This window comes from Podarcis muralis, chromosome 3 (genome assembly GCF_964188315.1).
Source record: "Podarcis muralis chromosome 3, rPodMur119.hap1.1, whole genome shotgun sequence".
In the NCBI taxonomy this organism is placed as follows: Eukaryota; Metazoa; Chordata; class Lepidosauria; order Squamata; family Lacertidae; genus Podarcis; species Podarcis muralis.
In genome coordinates, this window is record NC_135657.1 from 50,351,252 (window position 1) to 50,370,303 (window position 19,052).

At 44.0% G+C, this 19,052-nt stretch overlaps 1 protein-coding gene across 7 annotated transcripts in view; it reads left to right on the forward strand.

Annotated features, from left to right (window-relative positions):
- Nucleotides 1-502: 502 nt before the first annotated feature.
- Nucleotides 503-19,052, forward strand: part of PDE10A (phosphodiesterase 10A) — a 185,461-nt gene continuing 166,911 nt past the window's right edge. The window contains exon 1 of one of the 7 annotated variants that reach the window (XM_028723861.2): nucleotides 503-1,004. Coding sequence is in view for 6 of the 7 variants with exons in the window: in XM_028723857.2 (XP_028579690.1) it covers nucleotides 2,249-2,339 (91 nt within the window). In the remaining variant the exon portion in view is untranslated. Of the gene's footprint in view, nucleotides 1,005-1,181; nucleotides 2,340-19,052 lie in introns of those variants that run through there. The other 6 variants (XM_028723857.2, XM_028723859.2, XM_077925840.1 and 3 more) reach the window with 6 other exon arrangements.

Below are 19,052 nucleotides of genomic sequence, written 5' to 3' on the forward strand. Positions count from 1 at the left end.
TTGGATTTCTGGTCTCTTGAGCGACTAATAAGGTGCCTTGAGCCCTTGGGAATAGAAGGGCTAAATTTTAATATTAGGGAGATTTCCCCCATCTCCCAGCCTGGAAAGAGACAGAAAGGGCGTCGGATCACTTTCAGCCTCTCTTCATTTCAGCCTCATCAGGTTCAAGTTCTCAGCCGGCTGTAAGGAATCGTGTGTTTTTGTGGCTCTACAGAAGCGTCGGCGACTGCAGAGATCCCTCCCTCCTTCTATCTCTCTCTTTCCCCCCGCTCCCCAACTCCAAGCCTTTTCCAAACTGTTTTACGTTTGTTTTAGGAAGGGTGTGAGCGCTGCTGCAAATCATCTCGGCTTCCAAGTCTCTTGCTGAAAGGGTGCAGGTTGCTTACGCCCGAGCGCCCCTTATCATTTCAATAAATGCCAATTGCAGCCTTGGCGCTGTTATAGCAATGGAGCTACAGACGTCATTGCCTCCTCTTGGACGTGAGATGCGGCCAACCCCTCAGCCCCCTTCTCGCGCTCAAGAAAAACTCTGCAACTTCCAGCCAGGCGCGCAGTCTTTTGCCGAGAGATCCTGGGCACAGCAGCCCGCTAACAGACGGACCGGAGAGGGATCAGCCAGCCCAGTTCTTTCTTTCTCTCTCTCTTCGAGGAGAAAAAGAAGTAATCATGAACTCAGTCGATTTGGGGGTGGCTGCCTTGCAAAAGGGCTTTGCAGAAGCTTCCGGGCAACGGATGGAGAGGGAACCAAGCAGCCAACATGTCTTAAAGCAAGACTTGTCGAGCGCGGGGTTCCCTCCTTGGGGCGTCCAGGTCCCCTTGGGGCACCTGCTGCTCTTACTGTCTGCACCAGCAAAAGCTGGGAATTGGGGTGGGGGGGACCTTAACTTCCAGCCACTTCTCCCCGATTTCGTCTCTCTTTTGCCTTCCGGACTGAACCCCTTTCTTTCAAACTTGCCCCAGAGGGCGAAACAACCGAGATCAAGCTCGCTGCGCAGTTTTGGATGGTAAGTGTCCGTGAAGAGCGGGGGGGGGGGAGGCGGCGTGGAGAACGCAGCAGCCTCGGAGGGCAGAGCAGGTGGTAGAAAAGCCGCAAAGGTTGGCGGGGGGGGGGGGGGAGAAAGAGACAGAGGGAAAGAAAAAGTGTGGCAGCTTCTGCCAAAGCATCGAGGCAGCCTGGAGTGGAAAGGGTTTCAGAGGCATTTGGGGCAGGTGCGGGTGGTGGTGGGAGAGAGAGCGGGACAGGGCGCAGATCCTGTCCGACTGCTGGGATTCCACCTTCCGTAACCGGGGAGCGCGCGTGCTTAGGAGTCGAGTTGCGCGTGAACTCCTGGTGGCCAGCTGCGAAGCGCCGGCTGCCCGCAACCATTCCTTAAGAGTCCGGCGCAACTTCCTTCGAGGGGACTGGCTCTCTCCTAGGCAGCGTGCTTCGGCGCTAGCAAGCTGAAGGGATCCGGGATCGGAGCTGGGAGGAGCGAGCAGGCTCCTCCCACGCGCCCCGCGCCCGATCCGGCTTTCCTGCCCGCTGCCCCCCTTCCTCCGGCTGGACGGATCATCTGGTCCCTCTCCGCCCCCTGGCGTGAATTTCATCCGCTAGGACTCGCGCTCCGCGCACCCCACACCGCTTCCTAAAGCAAAGCGCCCCCCCTGCAGGCGACTCGGGCCCCTTGCAGCCCCGTGAGTCCCAGGCTAATAACTCCTCCTCCTCGCTCTCTGCAAGTCCTCCTCACCTTCATTGAGGTTCACTTAGAAACATTTCGCGCTGCACCCCGTCCCTAATATATATATGTATATTTTAATATATTTAGAAGGACTTCCCTATTGCTATTACGCAGCGTTCCTTAATTTTTAACACCCCCCCTTCCATGATCAGTTGGCCACTTTCTGAATTTCGCACCTCCACTTACTAGTTTCCCCGAAAAAGGCTATAACAATAATAATAATGGTGGTCTGGAGGAGGGTGGGGAGCAGATCCCATAACCAGGCAACCCTCCTTCGACGCGGGGCTGCGCGGATGGGCTTGTGATTTGTAGGATTGCTCCACTTAGACCCTGCCTCCTCCTTGCTCTCCAGCCACTCTAAAGTCTCTCCCCCTTTTTAAGCAGCGATTCTTTTCCATCCGCGGCGGTGTGTGTTACGCGCGCGTGTGTCTCGCTTTCTCCCTCCCGATCTCCCTGGAGAGAGAGAGAGAGAGAGAGAGAGCGAGAGAGAGCGAGGGGGGAAGGAAACTCTACTCCCAAGCCCCGTCCAGATGTCGAAGAAACGCAAAACCCCCGAGGGTGGAGGATCCGGCCTCCCCGAGGAGGAACCCAAAACCCAGTTGGGGGACAGCGAAGAGCAAGGTAGGAGGGGGGCGGAAAGCTGGTTCGCCTGCCAGGGGAAAATATTAAGAGTGGGATCCAGCATAGGAATGCATCTTTGAGCCGACCAGGTCCCCCACCAGCTGCTTGAGTTGGGCTGGCGATTGTCAAATTTAGGCCAGATTCCCTCTAGTCCAGGCTCTGTGATTGCATATATACTTCTATTGTGTGTCTCGGGGTACTGTTGAACTTTTGGGAGTGAGGGGGTGAAAAGGCAGGAGAGGAAACAAAAGGGACGATTGATTGATTGATTGGCTGATCAAGTGATGAGAGGAGGGGCTGCAGCGTGGCTGATCAATCGTCCTTCCCTCCCCAGCCTTTTTATTTCAGTTGCATATGGTGTGCTCCTTTCGGTCTGTCTCTGGAGCATTGGGAAAATATTATATGGAGATCAGTATGTTTGGCGGTGTTGTGGGAGTGGGGGTAGCTGGTGAGTGAGAGTGCATTTCTCTGTGGGAAAGACTGGTGGAGGGTCTCCTTACTTCCTCCTTTGGCAAATCCTCCATCTCTGCCAAGGTGCTAGTTGCAAGATGCCGATTGCTGCAAATATTGTACTTGCATCGCACTTGAGAGAAAGTTGTGGTTTTTTCTTTGCTGCATTCCCCCCCCCCCTTTTGTGTGGGGAGCTGCCATGCACTTTAGCAGCTGGTGTGGGAAAGCAGATCAGCCCTGCCCTCCTTTGATCTCTTAGGCACTTTTGCAGTTGTTTGTTCTTTCTTTCACCTGCTCGTTTTCTTTCTCTTTGGTGCTTATTCTGCTTTACTGGGGCCTAGGTTTCACTCCAAGCCAAGGCACAGTCTTGAAGGGCTTGTCATTACAATGCAGAGGAGGGATTGGGGTGTGTTAGGGGGTCAGTGGTCCAAGCGATGGTTGTGAAGAGCAAGTTGGAGATTGTGTGTCCCCCATGGACTGTAAATGTGTTTCTGCCCATGGCAGAATTGAGACGGTGCATTTGCCTTGTTGGCAGGTGAAAAACCTGAGACTGGAGCCGAAAGAGAGGGAATGCATGTCATCCAATATGGAGTCAGTTGTCCTTGTTCTCAAAATGTTGAGGCTCAAAATGCCGTAAAAGCCGATCAAGACTTGGGAGATTCAGTCTCCGCCATGGATGTGTTTCTGGGGGGGTGATATGATGTGGGTTTTTGTCTGTCTTCATTGCATCAAACCCGGTTCTTGGTGTGCTCTGCAAACATTTTCACAATGACGCAGTCATGGTGTTCCACCATTTGCTTTGAAGGGGCTTCTGGAAGGTGTTCGTTCTTCCTCTGTATTAGAGTCCTTCAGCATCAAAATTAAGGAAAGCCATCCTCTCCAATCCTAAATTATTTGTCTGTGTGAACAAGTCCAGTCACTTGCAGGCAAACCCAAACCTTCTGTGCATATTTCTATGCAGTTTATTTTCTTTTCAGTTGCTTGGAAGTGAATAATTTTTTTCAGAAAACCTTCCTTCCTTCATTGAACAGAGACCTGAAAGCTAGATTGCAAGTGAAGTGCTATTTACACTACTGGGTTGCTTGCAATGAACATGGAAGCTCACGGAGAACACTGGCGCGGTGCAAATGTGATGGTTTCAAAACCGCTGCTTGTCAAGAAACCTCATGTAATGGCGGACAAAAGTACATTATGTTAGCAATGACACCTTTATTTGGAAACAAAGTAGAACTGATGAGCATACTTCCCCAGATTCGCAAATGTTTAATTAGCGAGTGATCGCCTAGCCTCTGCTCTGCTCACCTAATTTCTGACTCACTTCCATTGCAGCCAAGGTATTGAGCATGGTCCAGATTATCTTTTTCAAAGCCTCAATGGCTGCTGGTCCTTTGTAGGCTGGAGGGTTCAAGCTCCGAATGCGTCAGCTCAGCTCTACCTTATGCTGGGCAGTGGTGAAACAAGTGTCTGCAGGGCACTCAGTGCCAGTGAATGCCACAAGTACTCATTTCAGAGAGCAGATAAAGCTTGTGCACCTATATTATGTGTATCCACTGCAGATTCATGTACGTTCATTGATACTGTAAAATCATGGAACTAAACTCAGAATGCTTGCCTTGCCACACTTATTTTTTACATAAACATATTTAAAAGTCTTTCTTCCCAGTTGACAGGAAAAATAATTCTGTTTGCTAATTTTGTGAAAATGTAATTGTGTAAACCATTTCAAGTATATAGGATGCCACAATATCTGAGTGTATGTGGGGGTGTGGGGGTGGCTGTTCTGTTTTATATTACCACCATGGATTATCCTAAAATGATTTGCTGTATACAGTGGTACCTCAGGTTAAGAACTTAATTCATTCTGGAGGTCCATTCTTAACCTGAAACTGTTCTTAACCTGAGGTACCACTTTAGCTAATGGGGCTTCCCGCTGCTGCCGCTGTGCCGCTGCACAATTTCTGTTCTCATCCTGAAGCAAGGTTCTTAAACCAAGGTACTATTTCTGGGTTAGCAGAGTCTGTAACCTGAAGCGTCTATAACCCGAGGTACCAGTGTACATACAAAACACTTGTGTTTTACAGAGACAAAATACTTACTAGGCTCCAACATGCATTACATTGGGATTATTCAACCCAATGAAAGTCTGCCAACAGAAATTTCCAATCTACGTTTATCCCTAGTTTTGTTTAATTTAGACAGGTGATATTATTTATTAACCCTGCTAGGATTTCTAGAAATTGCAAAAATGCAGAGGGACTGCAAAAACCTTCCTGCTTTGCATGTAACAACAGGAAAAGAATAGATGAAGGCTGGAGATTGGAGCAACCGATCAAAGCTTTGCTATTGTAATTCTTTACAGTATTTGGTAAATAGAGGGTATAATCTGCTAGTAAGCAAATTGACTCTTTGTAAGGACATGTGTGGTTCTTAAGTATCTCTGGCCAACACCACTTAATTCATACATAACATCACAATGAGTTCTCCTCTCTTTGCCATTTATTATATTAACAAGCCCATGCCGTATAATTTTGACATCCTGAATCTTGCTTTTCTGCACATGCAACAAAGCAGACGACTGAACGATGGTCTGCTGAATGCTGGTGGTGCAGACACAGAATCTCTCTTAGCGTTCTGAGCTGGAGAAGAACAGGATTTGATTCATAATAAAGCCAAACATGATGGACTGGACAAATTCATATACTGAACTAGGGGCTGTTTGATGATGATCTTCAATGACATAACTAGTTTATATACATAGAACTTATTACTAGTTAGATTTGTGTGCTCCAAATAATCCCAGGAGACTCAGCTGAATATCTGATGTTCAGATATTACTGCTTTTTTATTACTGGATATTTGCAAGTATGAATGATTTTTTCAGCTTAAATATTAGATTAAAAGTAGTGTCTGAAATCAGCCATCTATGAGAATAGGAAGGCATTAGCTAAATGAAGCAAATGTTTAAAATGAATGTAGTCTCTACTGCAGCAGGAAAACATTCACTTCTTCAAAAAATGTGCAATATTTATTTTGTGTATCCTACCCTCCCACTGTCAAAACAGTGCTTGCACCATTATAAAAAAGCATAATAATAATAATTATTATTATTATTATTATTATTTCAATAAAATCAGCTTTTTATGTGTCATTAAGATTAGACAACTCCAGTGGCAAGATCAGCTGCTAAAATTTCAACCAGGCAAGCAAAAGATGGTCAAAATATAAGAAATGTGGAGCAGGTGGTAGAATAGAGACGAAAGGAGCCAAACAGTTTTCCTGAAGATTTCCACAGTTTTGGTACAATCACACAGAATATATTATACATCTCAAACAGTCTTGCGTCTGTTTAGTTGGGATGCAGAAATTGGCCTTTCTATGGTCCTTCAGTTAAACTTGGCCCAAGGCATTTGGGAATTTAAAGGTGTTTACCAGCACCCAAAATTATTCCCAACTGGTAACCAGTGCATTGTTGCAGAATGGTGCAACCAAGCACCCGCAAACAGCTGAAACATCTGGAGACTTTTGAGAGATAGGTAGCCTCCTGCAAAGTGTCACATCTAGAATGCAAAAAATAAAATAAAAAATCAGTGTAGCCATCTGATGTTCATCTTATGTCTCTCGCGATGCAGACAAACCCTTACTGTGGTCTTAAGGAGATCAGTATATATTTAAAAAATAATGTTAGCGTAATAATAATAATAATAATATATTTTAAGGCAGCTTGTGGTTGAAGCATCTCATTTCCATGTAGAATTCGACTGGAGGAGTGAAAACAGCATTCCCAGGACAGCTTAGTTTGATGGCAGCTCTTGCTTCCTTAACACCCAAATTTCTGGAAGCATTCACATGGGTCCGGATGTCCAAGGGCTGAGCAGTTCCTGGACTGATCATGTTGTATATGGATTCACTTAGGCACCTCATCTCCCTCTGTTCCATGCAGGGCATCCTGCCTGTGGTGTTAAGGATGCAGCAAAGTCGGAGGTCTCTGGCTGCAGGCATAAGCCAAGCTCTAACACATAATGGTGGGCTTCTGAGGGTTGAAGTGGATGTGGTGCTATGTGTGCACACTTTTTAAAAATGCAAATAGAAGCTGCTGAGGGAGACTGATTATTACTGGGATCTGGAAACAGCTTTCTTGGGTAGTCTGGAGCCACTAGTGGACTCTAGTTTCCTGGAAGGTGTGTTGCTGTTACCAGGAGGGGTAGTTGCTGCTGTGCAAATGCATTGGCAACCGTTGCCTGACTTTGCTGGTGCAGTTGCACCAAACCACCCTTCCCTGGAATCAGCATAGTGGTGCCATCTCCTCAGGTGAGCTCCTTCTGCTGGGATCACAGCAGGGGAAGGGGAGATTAACGCTTTCCTTGCCTCCTGTTGTCTATATAAAAGCCACTTCTTTGAAGTGGCAATTTGCACTGTAAGGAAATCCCCCCCCAATTTTTAGTTAGTTTTTTTAAAAATCTCCCCTCATTTGATGCCACTGGGGGATTCCCACGCCAGAGTAAATACTAGCTTCAGAAAATGGGTTTTCTTCATGTTAGCAATAGAGAAAGAAAGCGTTGTACTTTTCCCAATGTCCAGTCAGCTCTGATTGCATTATTCACCAGCCTCCGCCAGAAGCTATGTCTACATTTTTCAAAATATGTTAAATGCAGAAATGCATTTAATGCCACATCTAGTCTGACCCTGACTTTTCCCTCCCCTTTCTCGTAGTACAGGAAAGTATTATGAGTACCTGAAACTTGTACGGCTTTAAAAAGGGATTAGACAGATTCATGGAGGGTAAGGCTATCAGTGGGCACTAATCATGTTCTCTTCATACTGGTGTGGTGTTGAGAGTCAGTGTCTAATGGTTAGAGTGCTGGAATATGACCTGGGAGATCAGGTTTCAAATCCCCACTCAGCCATGAAGCTCACTGTGTGAACTGCTCAGAAGCAAGTCCTATTAAATTCAGTGGAGCTTACTCCCAGGTAAGTGTGGTTAGGGTTGCAGCCTTTATCTGGATCCAACCCATGGTGTAACTGCAGCTGTGCCTTTTGGCTTGTGGTGAGAGGGTTGCAGTTGTTTGTTCTAACCTGTTGACAAAAGGGCAGAATAACTAAAATATTCCATGGCTAACTGAGCATAACCAGTGCTTTTTTCTGGAGGGACGCAGGGGTATGCATACCCCTAAACATTTTGTGAATCTAAGTTTGGCCTCATTGAGGGGCAGTATTTCAATATGAGTAGGAAAATGAGAGTACCCCTAAACATTTTTTTTAAGGAAAAAAAGCACTGTGCATAACTATTGGTTTTGTAGCATGTTTATTTATAACGAGGCTTATCCCGACCTTGATTCTTTCTCCTTTATTTTCAAAATAGTTTGCCTTATATGTATAACAGTAGCTGGTTGAATTCTGTGATATCCTGCAAGTTATCAAAATAGTGCCGATTGTTCTTGGTAAAGTAAAACTATGAAGAACACAGTCAATATTTGAATGTTGTGGTAGTGGTGAATGCAGCTATGAATATTTTGTTTATCACTAGCCTTTTAGACGAACAAGAGCAATTTACATTCCACCGGCTAGGGTTGTAGTTTTCAGTCCGGACTCAGGCACATGAGTTTTCTTAGAAACCTCATTTTTAAAGCAATCTTTGTCATCAGATCCCAGGAATAGATTGAGAGGAAGAGTGCAGTAGCCAGATTTGCAAGTCTGCTTTGGAACTGGGCAAGAAATTCAGCAGTAAGGGATCAGCTGCCTTGGACTTGGCAGTGTAGAAATTTTGCACTGGATTGCCAATAAACCAAAAGACTAAAATCTGTGTTTGGAAGAAATCATACAGCTTTGAACGAACATTTTATGCAGCATCCTGCTTTTCTCTCTCTTTTTTTTGAGGGAGGAGCTTATGTTGTACAAGATAGGAAAAAGTAGTGTAGCAGATAAAGCATTGGTCTTGATTCCCACCCCCTCTGCACCTTCCTATACAGTATCTAAAATGTTGCCAAGCAGTTTTAGTGTTCTTATTTGCTTCCTCCTTACCTTTCTTTTCATCAGTAGCATTTTAAATTCACCTTTCACCAATATACCGTATTTTTCACTCTATAACACGCACTCGACCATAACACGCACGTAGTTTTTAGAGGAGGAAAATCCGTAGGCATGCGACCTGTAGGCATTCCCTCCATAACACGCACAGACATTTCCCCTTACTTTTTAGGAGGAAAAAAGTGAGTGTTATGGTGCAAAAAATACGGTAACTATTACTACTGTTATCATCATTATTTTGCTATTCTTATTTAAAGCAGCGACAACAGTCCAGCGAGTTAAGAGCAGGTAAAATACCGGCAAAACACAAAATAAAATTTCCTGACATAAAAGTACAACCAATTAACAGCAGCAAAATGGTATCCCATAAATGCTTGGGAAAATAGAGGTTTTAAGCAGGCATCGGAATGTCAGCAACGTTGCTGCCAGTCATAATTCTGTGGGGAGGGAATACTCCAAGTAGGGCACCTTCATCAAGAAGGCTTCTGGTGGTGGGACAATGAAAATATTATCCCCGAGGTGCTACATGCAAAAATTGAGGCAGGCATCCTGTTTGTTGCACCCTAACTCCTGGGCTAAACCTCTTCACATCTTTAGGCCAAGGTCTTTATTCTCTAAAAAACCTTTCGGTCACTGAAGAAAGAGAATGGGTTGCTTTCCTTGACTTTGCAATTCTGCAATGGATTCGGATTGTTGCTTTTGACATAGTGTTGATTTTGTTGTTTTATGTAGTCTCCAAGCCATTTCAGGGCTTAGTACATGGGGCACATCTTTCTTTTTAGCTGTATTAATAAACAGGCTGTGAGGGCTCTTCACTGAAGTGTATTCACTAAGGTGAATTCAAGCAGAGTGAGCCTATAATCTGAATAAACTACAGAATGAGTCTTTGGAACACTTCTGTGTTTTGTTTCTCTTAAATCTCTGTCTACAGTGCCCACTACCTTTCCCACAAATTGCTTTTAAGTTCTTCATAACAGGAATTATATCACATTTTGTCCGAGACTCACCTTATTTGACTTTTTCCTTCTTCCAATTCATTCTGAGGAAAGGAGCTGAGTCACTGAGAGGCAAACCTAGCAACTGTTGAATAAGACACAAGCACAGATAATACTAACGTGTAAACAGGAGTACAGCTTACAGTTTTGCCACTTCACTTTTTTGGAAAATAATGAAATGTGCCTAAACTGAGATTGTTACAACTTTGAATATAAAATATGCTTAAGGTCCAACACTTAGCTACTCACCCCCTACTCACCCCCTACTGTCTGTTGCTTCTGAAGGTATGGTATATTGAGATCATCATTTTTGTGTGCTCTGTTTTCATAAACTGTAAACTGTTTTCTGACACACAGTCAAATTATTTGGTAACTTCTTGCTGGCATTGCTTTTGACACATTTACAAATTCAGGGTTACCAGACCTCCAAGTGTCCCTATTTTCCAGGGACAGTCCCGGATTTACAGAAGCTGCCCTGGTTCCTGATTTGATTCCAGAATGTCTCACTTTTCCTTAGGATGTCTCTAGTTTCATTGGAGAAATGTATGGAGTTATGTGTCCCCTGAGCCAAGGAGAGAAGTAACTATACAACCTTTAGAAGACATCTGAAGGCAGTCCTGCGTAGGGAAGATTTTAAAAAAATGTTTAATGTTTTATTATGTTTGGAAGTCACCCAGAGATGGGTGGGATATAAATAATAAAATAATCGTTGTTGTTGTTGAATAGGACATCCCTATTTTCATCAGAGAAATGTTGGAGGGTATGTATTACTTTGTAGGCTTGGGAAATGGGATTTGATTTATGAAATGGAATTTGGTCTTCAACCAGTTGGCCTGGACCGCAACCAGGCCGCAACCTGATCTAAAGTGGCTCACAACAGCAGCACTACCGCCATAAATGTACATGGCTAAGGATGGATCTGGGTTCTGAGAAGGCTGAAGATTACAGGTTTCGGTGAACAAAATAGTTCAGGTAAAATTTAACTTTAATGGTACTGATCTGTGATTGCAAATATTGCTATCTCATGAGTATTTATTAGAATGTTAGTCTAAATTTTTCTTTTAAAATGCCTGTAATTAGGTTCTGAGCCTTCCCTTTAACTGTTTTCGTTTGCCCCTGGATTTTGTATAAGCTTTTGTCAAACCACAAGGCATAGTGAGCGTGGTGTAGTGGTTAGAGTAGTGGGAGATGAGTGTTCAAATCGCTGGTCAGCCAGGAAGCTTATGGGTTGACCTTGGGTCACTTGCTATCGCTCAGCCTAATTTGCCTCATAGAATTTCTGTGGAGAGAAAATGGGGGGGGGGGGACAACGTATGCCACCTGGTGCTCCTTGGAAGAAAGGTGAGGTGTAAATGTCAGAACATTTTTTTTTTAATGCTCAGAACTATTTTTTTCTAGACTGCTCTAGAAAAACTATATTGAGAAAACTAGGATAATGAAGAACTCATAGAATCAGAGAATTGTAGAGCTGGATGGGAAAACGAGGGTCTTCAGTCCAACCCCTTGAAATGCAGGAATCTTTTTGGCCAACGTGGGGCTCAGAATTAAGACCCTCAGAAATACCCAGAAAAGAAAAGCATGATGACTGCTGGCTGGGATTAGGGACAAGAACATTATTGACGTATTGCTGTACCTTGGCTTTTGGTTTATTTATTTTGTCTGCAAAAACGTCTACACCACCAATATTAAGAAAAAATGTCATGGTGACAAACAGCATAAAATCAACAAGTAAATTGCATCCGTAAAACAAATGAATACAGGACAAATCTGTAGATCACATTAAGACATCAACATGCCTGGATCAGCTCTCAGGGCAAGGCTAGATGAGCAGCTGTGGACCAGGTTTCCTGAAAGGCTGACTTCTCCTCCAATGCCTGGTAAGGGTATTAAAATCAACCAATGAAATCTGGTTAGTCTTGTCAGTTGCCACAGCCTAATGGTTATGGAGGTGGGATTTTTCACTGGTTGGCCCTGGTGTTAAATGCATTCCCTACTGAAATACAAGAGGTCTCATCTGTATTGTCATTCTGTTGGCTTTGAAGATGCATCACTGAGCTATGGCCCTCGCCTCCCCATTTATTAGTAAGAAGGTTTGGTAACTTGGCTTGGACTGGACGTGTCCACCCTACTTGCTCATGAGCCAGTGTGATGTGAAAACCTCCATTTGACCAGGAAGTTCCCTGGGTCGCCATGGGCCAGTTGCTGCCTCTCAGCATAACCTACCTCACAGGGTTGTTGTGGGGATTAAATGAGGGAGAGAACCATGTATGACAACTTGAGCTCCTTGAATAAAAAGGTGGAATGTGTATGCAATAAGGAAATGAATGAGTTAAGGAGGGGAAAGTAAATTTGTCACCTCCTGTGGCATGACTGGAAGAACTTGTGGCCTCCCAGCTGTTTGACTCTAGTTCTTTTGATTGCAAACGTTCATTTTAGTACAGGCAGGAATTGGTGGTGGCCATGTGTCCTAGTTTATTGCTGACAATCCTTTGTTTGAAGGGCTGGTCAGGCCCAAGCCTGGTTACAAGATAAAGGATCCTAAGTAGGGAAAGCAGGAGGTGCCTTGAAGTTTCCCATCAGCTGATAGCAGCTGGACAGCAAACTAAACAGGCTGTTTCCCATTGCTATGGTAAATCATGCAATGTGCTTAAATTATGGCAATTATTTCTAAATTTGCATCTATCTCCGTAAATTAGCATATCCATGTTTTCAGGAAATCTGTATTTCCCTTAGTGGAGACTCCTAGTGGAGTTTCAGATTTTGTCAAAATGAAGCGGACAAACCAAATTTACCAAAAATAATTTCCAAAAATTAGTGTCTCGGGAGTTGGTCTTTAGCTTAACCCTGTCCCACCTCCTGGGATAGATAAGTGGAACACGAAAGTACCAGACCCAAGTGACCTGAATTTTTTTTATGGTAGAGTGCAGCACAAGATTTTCTAGACTAGATCAGAATGCCTCAATAGACCAGGTAGGTAGCCGTGTTGGTCTGACGCAGTTGAAATAAATTTAAAAATTGTCCGGTAGCACCTTAGAGAACAACTAAGTTTGTTCTGGGTATGAGCTTTCGTGTGCATGCACACTTCTTCAGATACAGTGACACAGAAGTCACCAGACCCTTATATATAGTGGGAGGGTGGGATGGGGTTTTTCTCAGAATAGTAGTAGGAGATGGGTGATTGACTCAATGGGTATGGTAAACCTGTTGTCTCATTGTCTCATTACATATGCTGAAGCTATTTTTGGTCATCTGCATACTATCCCTTTCTTTTTCCTGTAGGACTAATTGCAGTCGTTAACAGTCGTCAACAGGTTTACCATACCAACATTTGCTCTTGCTTTTCAACAGTTACATTCTGCTCAATCAGCTCTTTGAAATAAAGAGCAGTGTGCTATACTATGCGGTTCTGCATCCCCATTCATATTGCTTCCATAGAATATCACAGCACATGCTTCTCTCTCTTCAGTGTTTTGGAGCACATGTGAAAAACCTCCTATGTCTGATAATTTGACCTTCTTGTTTTAACCACCCAAGCAAGATGGAAATATTAATTAGGGAATTGTTTTTCTCAACTACAGAACAAGTTGGCTTGCTTAACTAAATAATGACTGGATTCATAGCATGTCATATGTAGGAGACTGCAGTGCTGGCAACTGTAGCTGCCCACTGATTCATTCCCATCTGTTCTTGCCTTGAAAAACAGTAGGTGAAACAGAGAAGGAAACAGAATGCAATACCTCTGCATAATATGGGATTGGCAGGTTCCTAGTGGTATAGACGAATTTAGGTGGGAGTACAGGAAAACATTGGACACGGGTGGCGCTGTGGGTTAAACCACAGAGCCTAGGGCTTGCCGATCAGAAGGTCGGCGGTTCAAATCCCCCGACAGGGTGAGCTCCTGTTGTTTGGTCCCTGCTCCTGCCAACCTAGCAGTTTGAAAGCACGTCAGAGTGCAAGTAGATAAATAGGTACCACTCTGGTGGGAAGGTAAACGGTGTTTCCGTGCGCTGCTCTGGTTCGCCAGAAGCGGCTTAGTCATGCTGGCCACATGACCCGGAAGCTGTACACCGGCTCCCTCGGCCAATAAAGCAAGATGAGCGCCGCAACCCCAGAGTCAGCCATGACTGGACCTAATGGTCAGGGGTCCCTTTACCTTTTATTACACAGAAAAGGCCACTCAAAAGTGAAATGGGAAGGGCAGGCTTGGGAGGGGTCCAGCTTTGGGACAAGCTCAGACCTGGATGACCTGGAAGCTGTACCCTGGCTCCCTCGGCCAATAAAGCGAGATGAGTGCCGCAACCCCAGAGTCGTTTGCAACTGGACTTAACTGTCAGGGGTCCTTTACCTTTTTACAGGAAAACATAGGCTTAAACTAGCTTTTAATAGAGTCCAGACTGTTAGAGACTGTAGCTGTTAGAGATACAATATTTTCTCAAATACCAGTAGTGCTATAGTAGTAAACTTTGAAGAGTACCATGACAGCCCTTAGGAATACGTGAAGCTGTCTTATACAATGTCAAGCCACTCACCCATCTAGCTAGACTGGCAGTGGCTTACTGGGGTTTCAGGCAGAAGAAATGGAAGAGAGAGAAGCTTGAATACAGCAAGAAGGGAAAAACACTGAAAGGAGAAAAAAGGTGGCTGTTTTAAATGGTGGAAAAAGTTTGTGTAAACTGATTGGAGAGTCACCGAGAGGCGAAAAATGATTGTAAACAATGGTAGAAATTTGAGTAGAGCAAGTGGAGGTGACACGGGGGAAGTGGCAGTTTTAAAAAAGTTTGAGTATGGCAAGAAGGGAGTTTAGAAAAGTATTGTGTTAGCTTTTTGGTGCTGGCTTTGTGTTGCATCCATTTCTGTTATTGGTCCTTGGACTCAGCTGCACTTGCAAATTATATTGTTATAACTGTGTTATAAACATCCGTCACCAGATGGCGATGTAGAGCTGTCATCTGTTACCATTGAGATTTTCCATTAAGAGCTTTATAATGCATTTTTCAGTAACTTTTTTTTTTATGTGTATAGATCCAGCCCTTGTTTGTTTTCATATAAAACAACCCATCAGTATTCCTCCATCCTTGCTTTTCTCAAATGTTCTTTCCTCAAGCAATGGGCTAAGGAAGGAGAACTGGAAGTGAGAGCAGTGGCTGAGTCCATCACTTCCTTCAACAATATTAAATTACTAAACAATAATTAAAACTGATCCATAGCTGTGCCGCTTTATTCCCAGGCAAATACGTTTTCTCTCTGTGTGTGTGGTGATGAATATTATTCAGGAGGACCTGAAATTCTCCAGTAGTTTGGAGGGAATTCCTCCTGCTACTGACATTTTTTGACATTTTACCTGGAAAATATTTTCTTAGACTTTTTGAGCAAGCCAACCCTAAGGAAAGTCTTGCATATGGGAACCCCATGCAAAAGGTAGAAACCTGGCCCTGGATGGCTTTGCCTCCACTGTTGGAGATCCCCTGAAAAAATGCAGTCCATCACTGGTCCTTGGATTAGAACTCCTTCTACTATACTTCCCATGAGAATGATGTGGATTTCTCTGTTTTTTAACATAAAGCTGAAATAGCAATTTTGACTGTGCTGACAGGGCCGGCCCACTCACCCATGAGGCAAGATGAGGCGACCGCCTCAGGCAGCAAGGTCCACCAGAGCAGCAGATCCTGATATTTATCTTTCTTCCATTCCTCGTTCCTGATGTAGGTCTTCCCTGACCCCTTCTTCGCTGATGGGGGCGGGGTGTGTGTGACATTTTGAAGTCTGCCTCAGGTGCCAAAATGTACTGGGCCGGTCCTGTGTGCTGCTATTCTTAGACATACAACATGCAAGTTAATTTGTGGCTAACACACTCTACCAGCCCTTATTTCAAGTGAATAAGTCTTCAAAGTCTTGGTTTTAAATACATGAGAAGTTTTGGCTAAACTGTGGAGAATGGAGATGTGCTTCTAATAGTCTGTAGCTGCAGCAAGCTGAAAAACAAAACATATATTATTGTGTTAAGCAATTTTAAAATGAACAGTGCCGAAAGAGGGAGCATATTTTAAAACAAAATATCAAAGCATAAGCTGAAAACCAGGTGGTTGTTCTTCTAAAAAAAAAATCTTAAGCAACTTTTGAATATGTGTACTATTGCCCTCTGCTGGACAACTTGGGACTGTGATCAATATTGTGCTTGATAAGGTGCTTTTTCTGTTCAGAAAATACTTTTATGATTTATGAAATAATAAGGGAGTAAAGTCTAAATGGCAAGGACAGATGGAGCAATGGGCTTCGGATCACTCAATAATAGTCCCCAATTGACAAGGTTTGCCTTTACAATAAAATAAAACCTTATCCAGGATAATGCAGCTCCCATGTAATTTGTCAATTAAAACAAACAAATAATGTAGCAGGGTGCTGGCAGGAAGGCATGGTGGGTTCTGCATTCTTCATTTGGTCCATACAGATCTTTAGAAGAGGATCCGCAGGAAACATTTCTTATGGTTCATGTGGAAAGATACAAAGGGTCACCAGGACAAAATGAAACTTAGTGGTGATGCCCTTTAAACACTCTGAAGCTTTTTCTGTTCATCCAGGCATAAAGGCAGCTTGAGGTCCTGAAGATTTGGCGTTCGGATGAATTGAAACCTACTGTGAAATTGCAGAGAAGCATGACAGATGCTGTGGCCATTTCCAACCGCACCTAGATTGCTTTCCCTATTGCATCAGGCTATGTAAAGCCAGCCTAGAAGCTATGGCATGTACTACTAATGCCACACTACTAGTGTGCACTAGAACCTAGAAGAGATGGCCAGTGTTTGGGGGCCTGTGAGCAGCTTTGCAAATGGAATAACTTGCCACAGGTACCACACACACTGCAACCTGCAGCCTTTTCTATTCAGGAATGCTACTCTGAAGCCTCATTTCAGCAGGGCAAGGGGCCCTGTGGGTGCCAGAGAAGACACCTGTGGGAACATGGGTGCTCCTGAGTGCTGCACTGATGAGCCCTGGCCTAGAGGCTACCTGTTTCAGATTGCACAGCATGGATCAGATCATTTTGGCCATCCATCTCCCAGGTTCCATGAAGCATAGCTTCAACACTTAGGTTGCAGAGGGGCAAAGGAGGTATTGATACTCACAGGATCGATGAACAGCTCTTCACTGTATGTTGCATTATGCTTGTATGGCAGTCTGCATTGTGCATCATCACTGGCATATGCCAAGGTCCAGAGGCCTCTCTCATTATCAGACTCTGGGATAACAAATCAGATGGCCAGCAGGTGTCTGAAAAATGAATGTGAACTGACAAGGCTCACCTTTCCCTTTTGTCTACTGAGGTTATACTGTCAAGAGTCCCTTTGCAGCTACTCTGGACTCTGGATGATCAGAGGTGTATGGAAGGTGTGTTTGGTCAAACTGTTCATCCTATCCAAGCACATTATCTGTATGTAATGGACCTACTATGAACAGAGAACAATATTTCACAGCCTAAAAGGGCCATAAACATGACACTAACAATGCAGCTATACATCACTGATTGGCAGTACCAGGAGGTTTGCTGTCACTGGTGGTAGAGGAGAAATTCATGGTTGCAAAGGCAAGGGTGTAAATATGAAGAGCTGCTTATTGAAAGCCAGCAGTAATCTCCTAATATGTTTCGATAAGTGGATTAGAATTTGGAAATTTTAGATAAAGCTGTCTGGTTGCAGACTTGCGCTGTAATAAATCCTGAGCTCCATTCCGTCGTCTTAAGAGGGAGAAAAGCTAGCTAGCCTTTCTGTTTCTTAATAATACCTTGTGCAGAAGAATTTATGAGTTCTCTATATGAATATGAAGCGGATGTGAAACTCAGTTTGTGGGTGCTACTTTTAAAGGCTGTGATACACAGCAAACATTGCAAACACTATGTTTTAATAATGTAGGACAACTGTTATACAAGGCTGACATCTTAGGCATGGCTGCAGTCCCACTGTATTTTTCCAAGTAACTAGAATTTGGCTATAAGCCTAAGAACCGCACAGAACATTCTTCTGAGACATACAAGGCCCCCATTCTACTTTTTTCTAGGCTTCTGATCAGGTTATTGCCCCACTCTTCACAAACCTTTCGGAGCAAACTCACTTGGTCCCTTAGACATCATCTTGCTTCAGGCACTGCCACTTCCAACTCTGAGGCACGTCAGCTTTTCCTTCTCTCTGTTCTCTCTGACATGGACGAGAGGAGTGATTACGGAGCAGTTGGTTCATTTGTCTGTAGTTCCTTAGTAGAGCTCATGCTTTGCATATAAAAGGTCCCAAGTTAGGGTGGTCACATGTCCTACTTTTCAAAATACAGTCCTCAGTTTGAAGGGCTATCGAGATCAAGCCCAGTTTTAAATAAGGGACCATAAGAAAGGAAAGCAGCTTTGAAGGTGCTCCAGAATAATTAGTGGTTGGACAGCAGACTGAGTCGATGCTCGGGTCATCTGCCCTTGCCTGCTATGGTGAGATGTACTGCATTTCTGTGCAAATTATACCAGCATGTGCAACTGTTCTGCAAATATGTCACCTTTTGTCCTCTTTTTCTGGTGATGCATGTGTGGCTGCTCTATTTCTTGTTCAACCCCTGCCACCTCCATTTTAAAATGAGTCCTATCATTGAAAGCCCTGTGCGAGAACTTCTGCTTGCACGAAGGGATTTGCCCCTCTTCCTCTGTGTGCTCCCAAAATTGACTTTTTTTCCCCAGGGTGTGTGTGTGTGTGTGTGTGTCTGGAGAATCTGCAAATTGGTGTACGGACAAGAAGAGGGAGTATCATTTCATCTGGCAAGCCAAAATGCTTGTCCTGACAGAACAATCACCTTAGGGCAATGCTGAATTCTTCTCAATGAGTGGACATCCTTATACATATGGACCTAATACACAGGCTCAATTATAAGAATGTCAAAAGCACCCATCACTTTGTCTCTTTGCTATATACAGGCAACAACCTATTTGTGTGTGATTGCACACATGCACATGGTGCTGAACCCAGAAGTGACCCTAAAATGTTACTAAAAGTGCAGAACGGTAGCGGAATGGAATGCTTTACGAGGTCACTGCTGACATGCACAGGGTCCAGAATGTAACCCCCGTGCAAACTGAGGATTGCCTGTAAAAAAATGACTCTTGACAACATGGTTGCAGTGGATTATAACAAGTATCTCCTCAAATGTTTTTCTTTGACACTTGCTCCAAACCACGTCTTCATACTGTGAAACTTCCCTCTGGCCTCTTTAGTTTTAT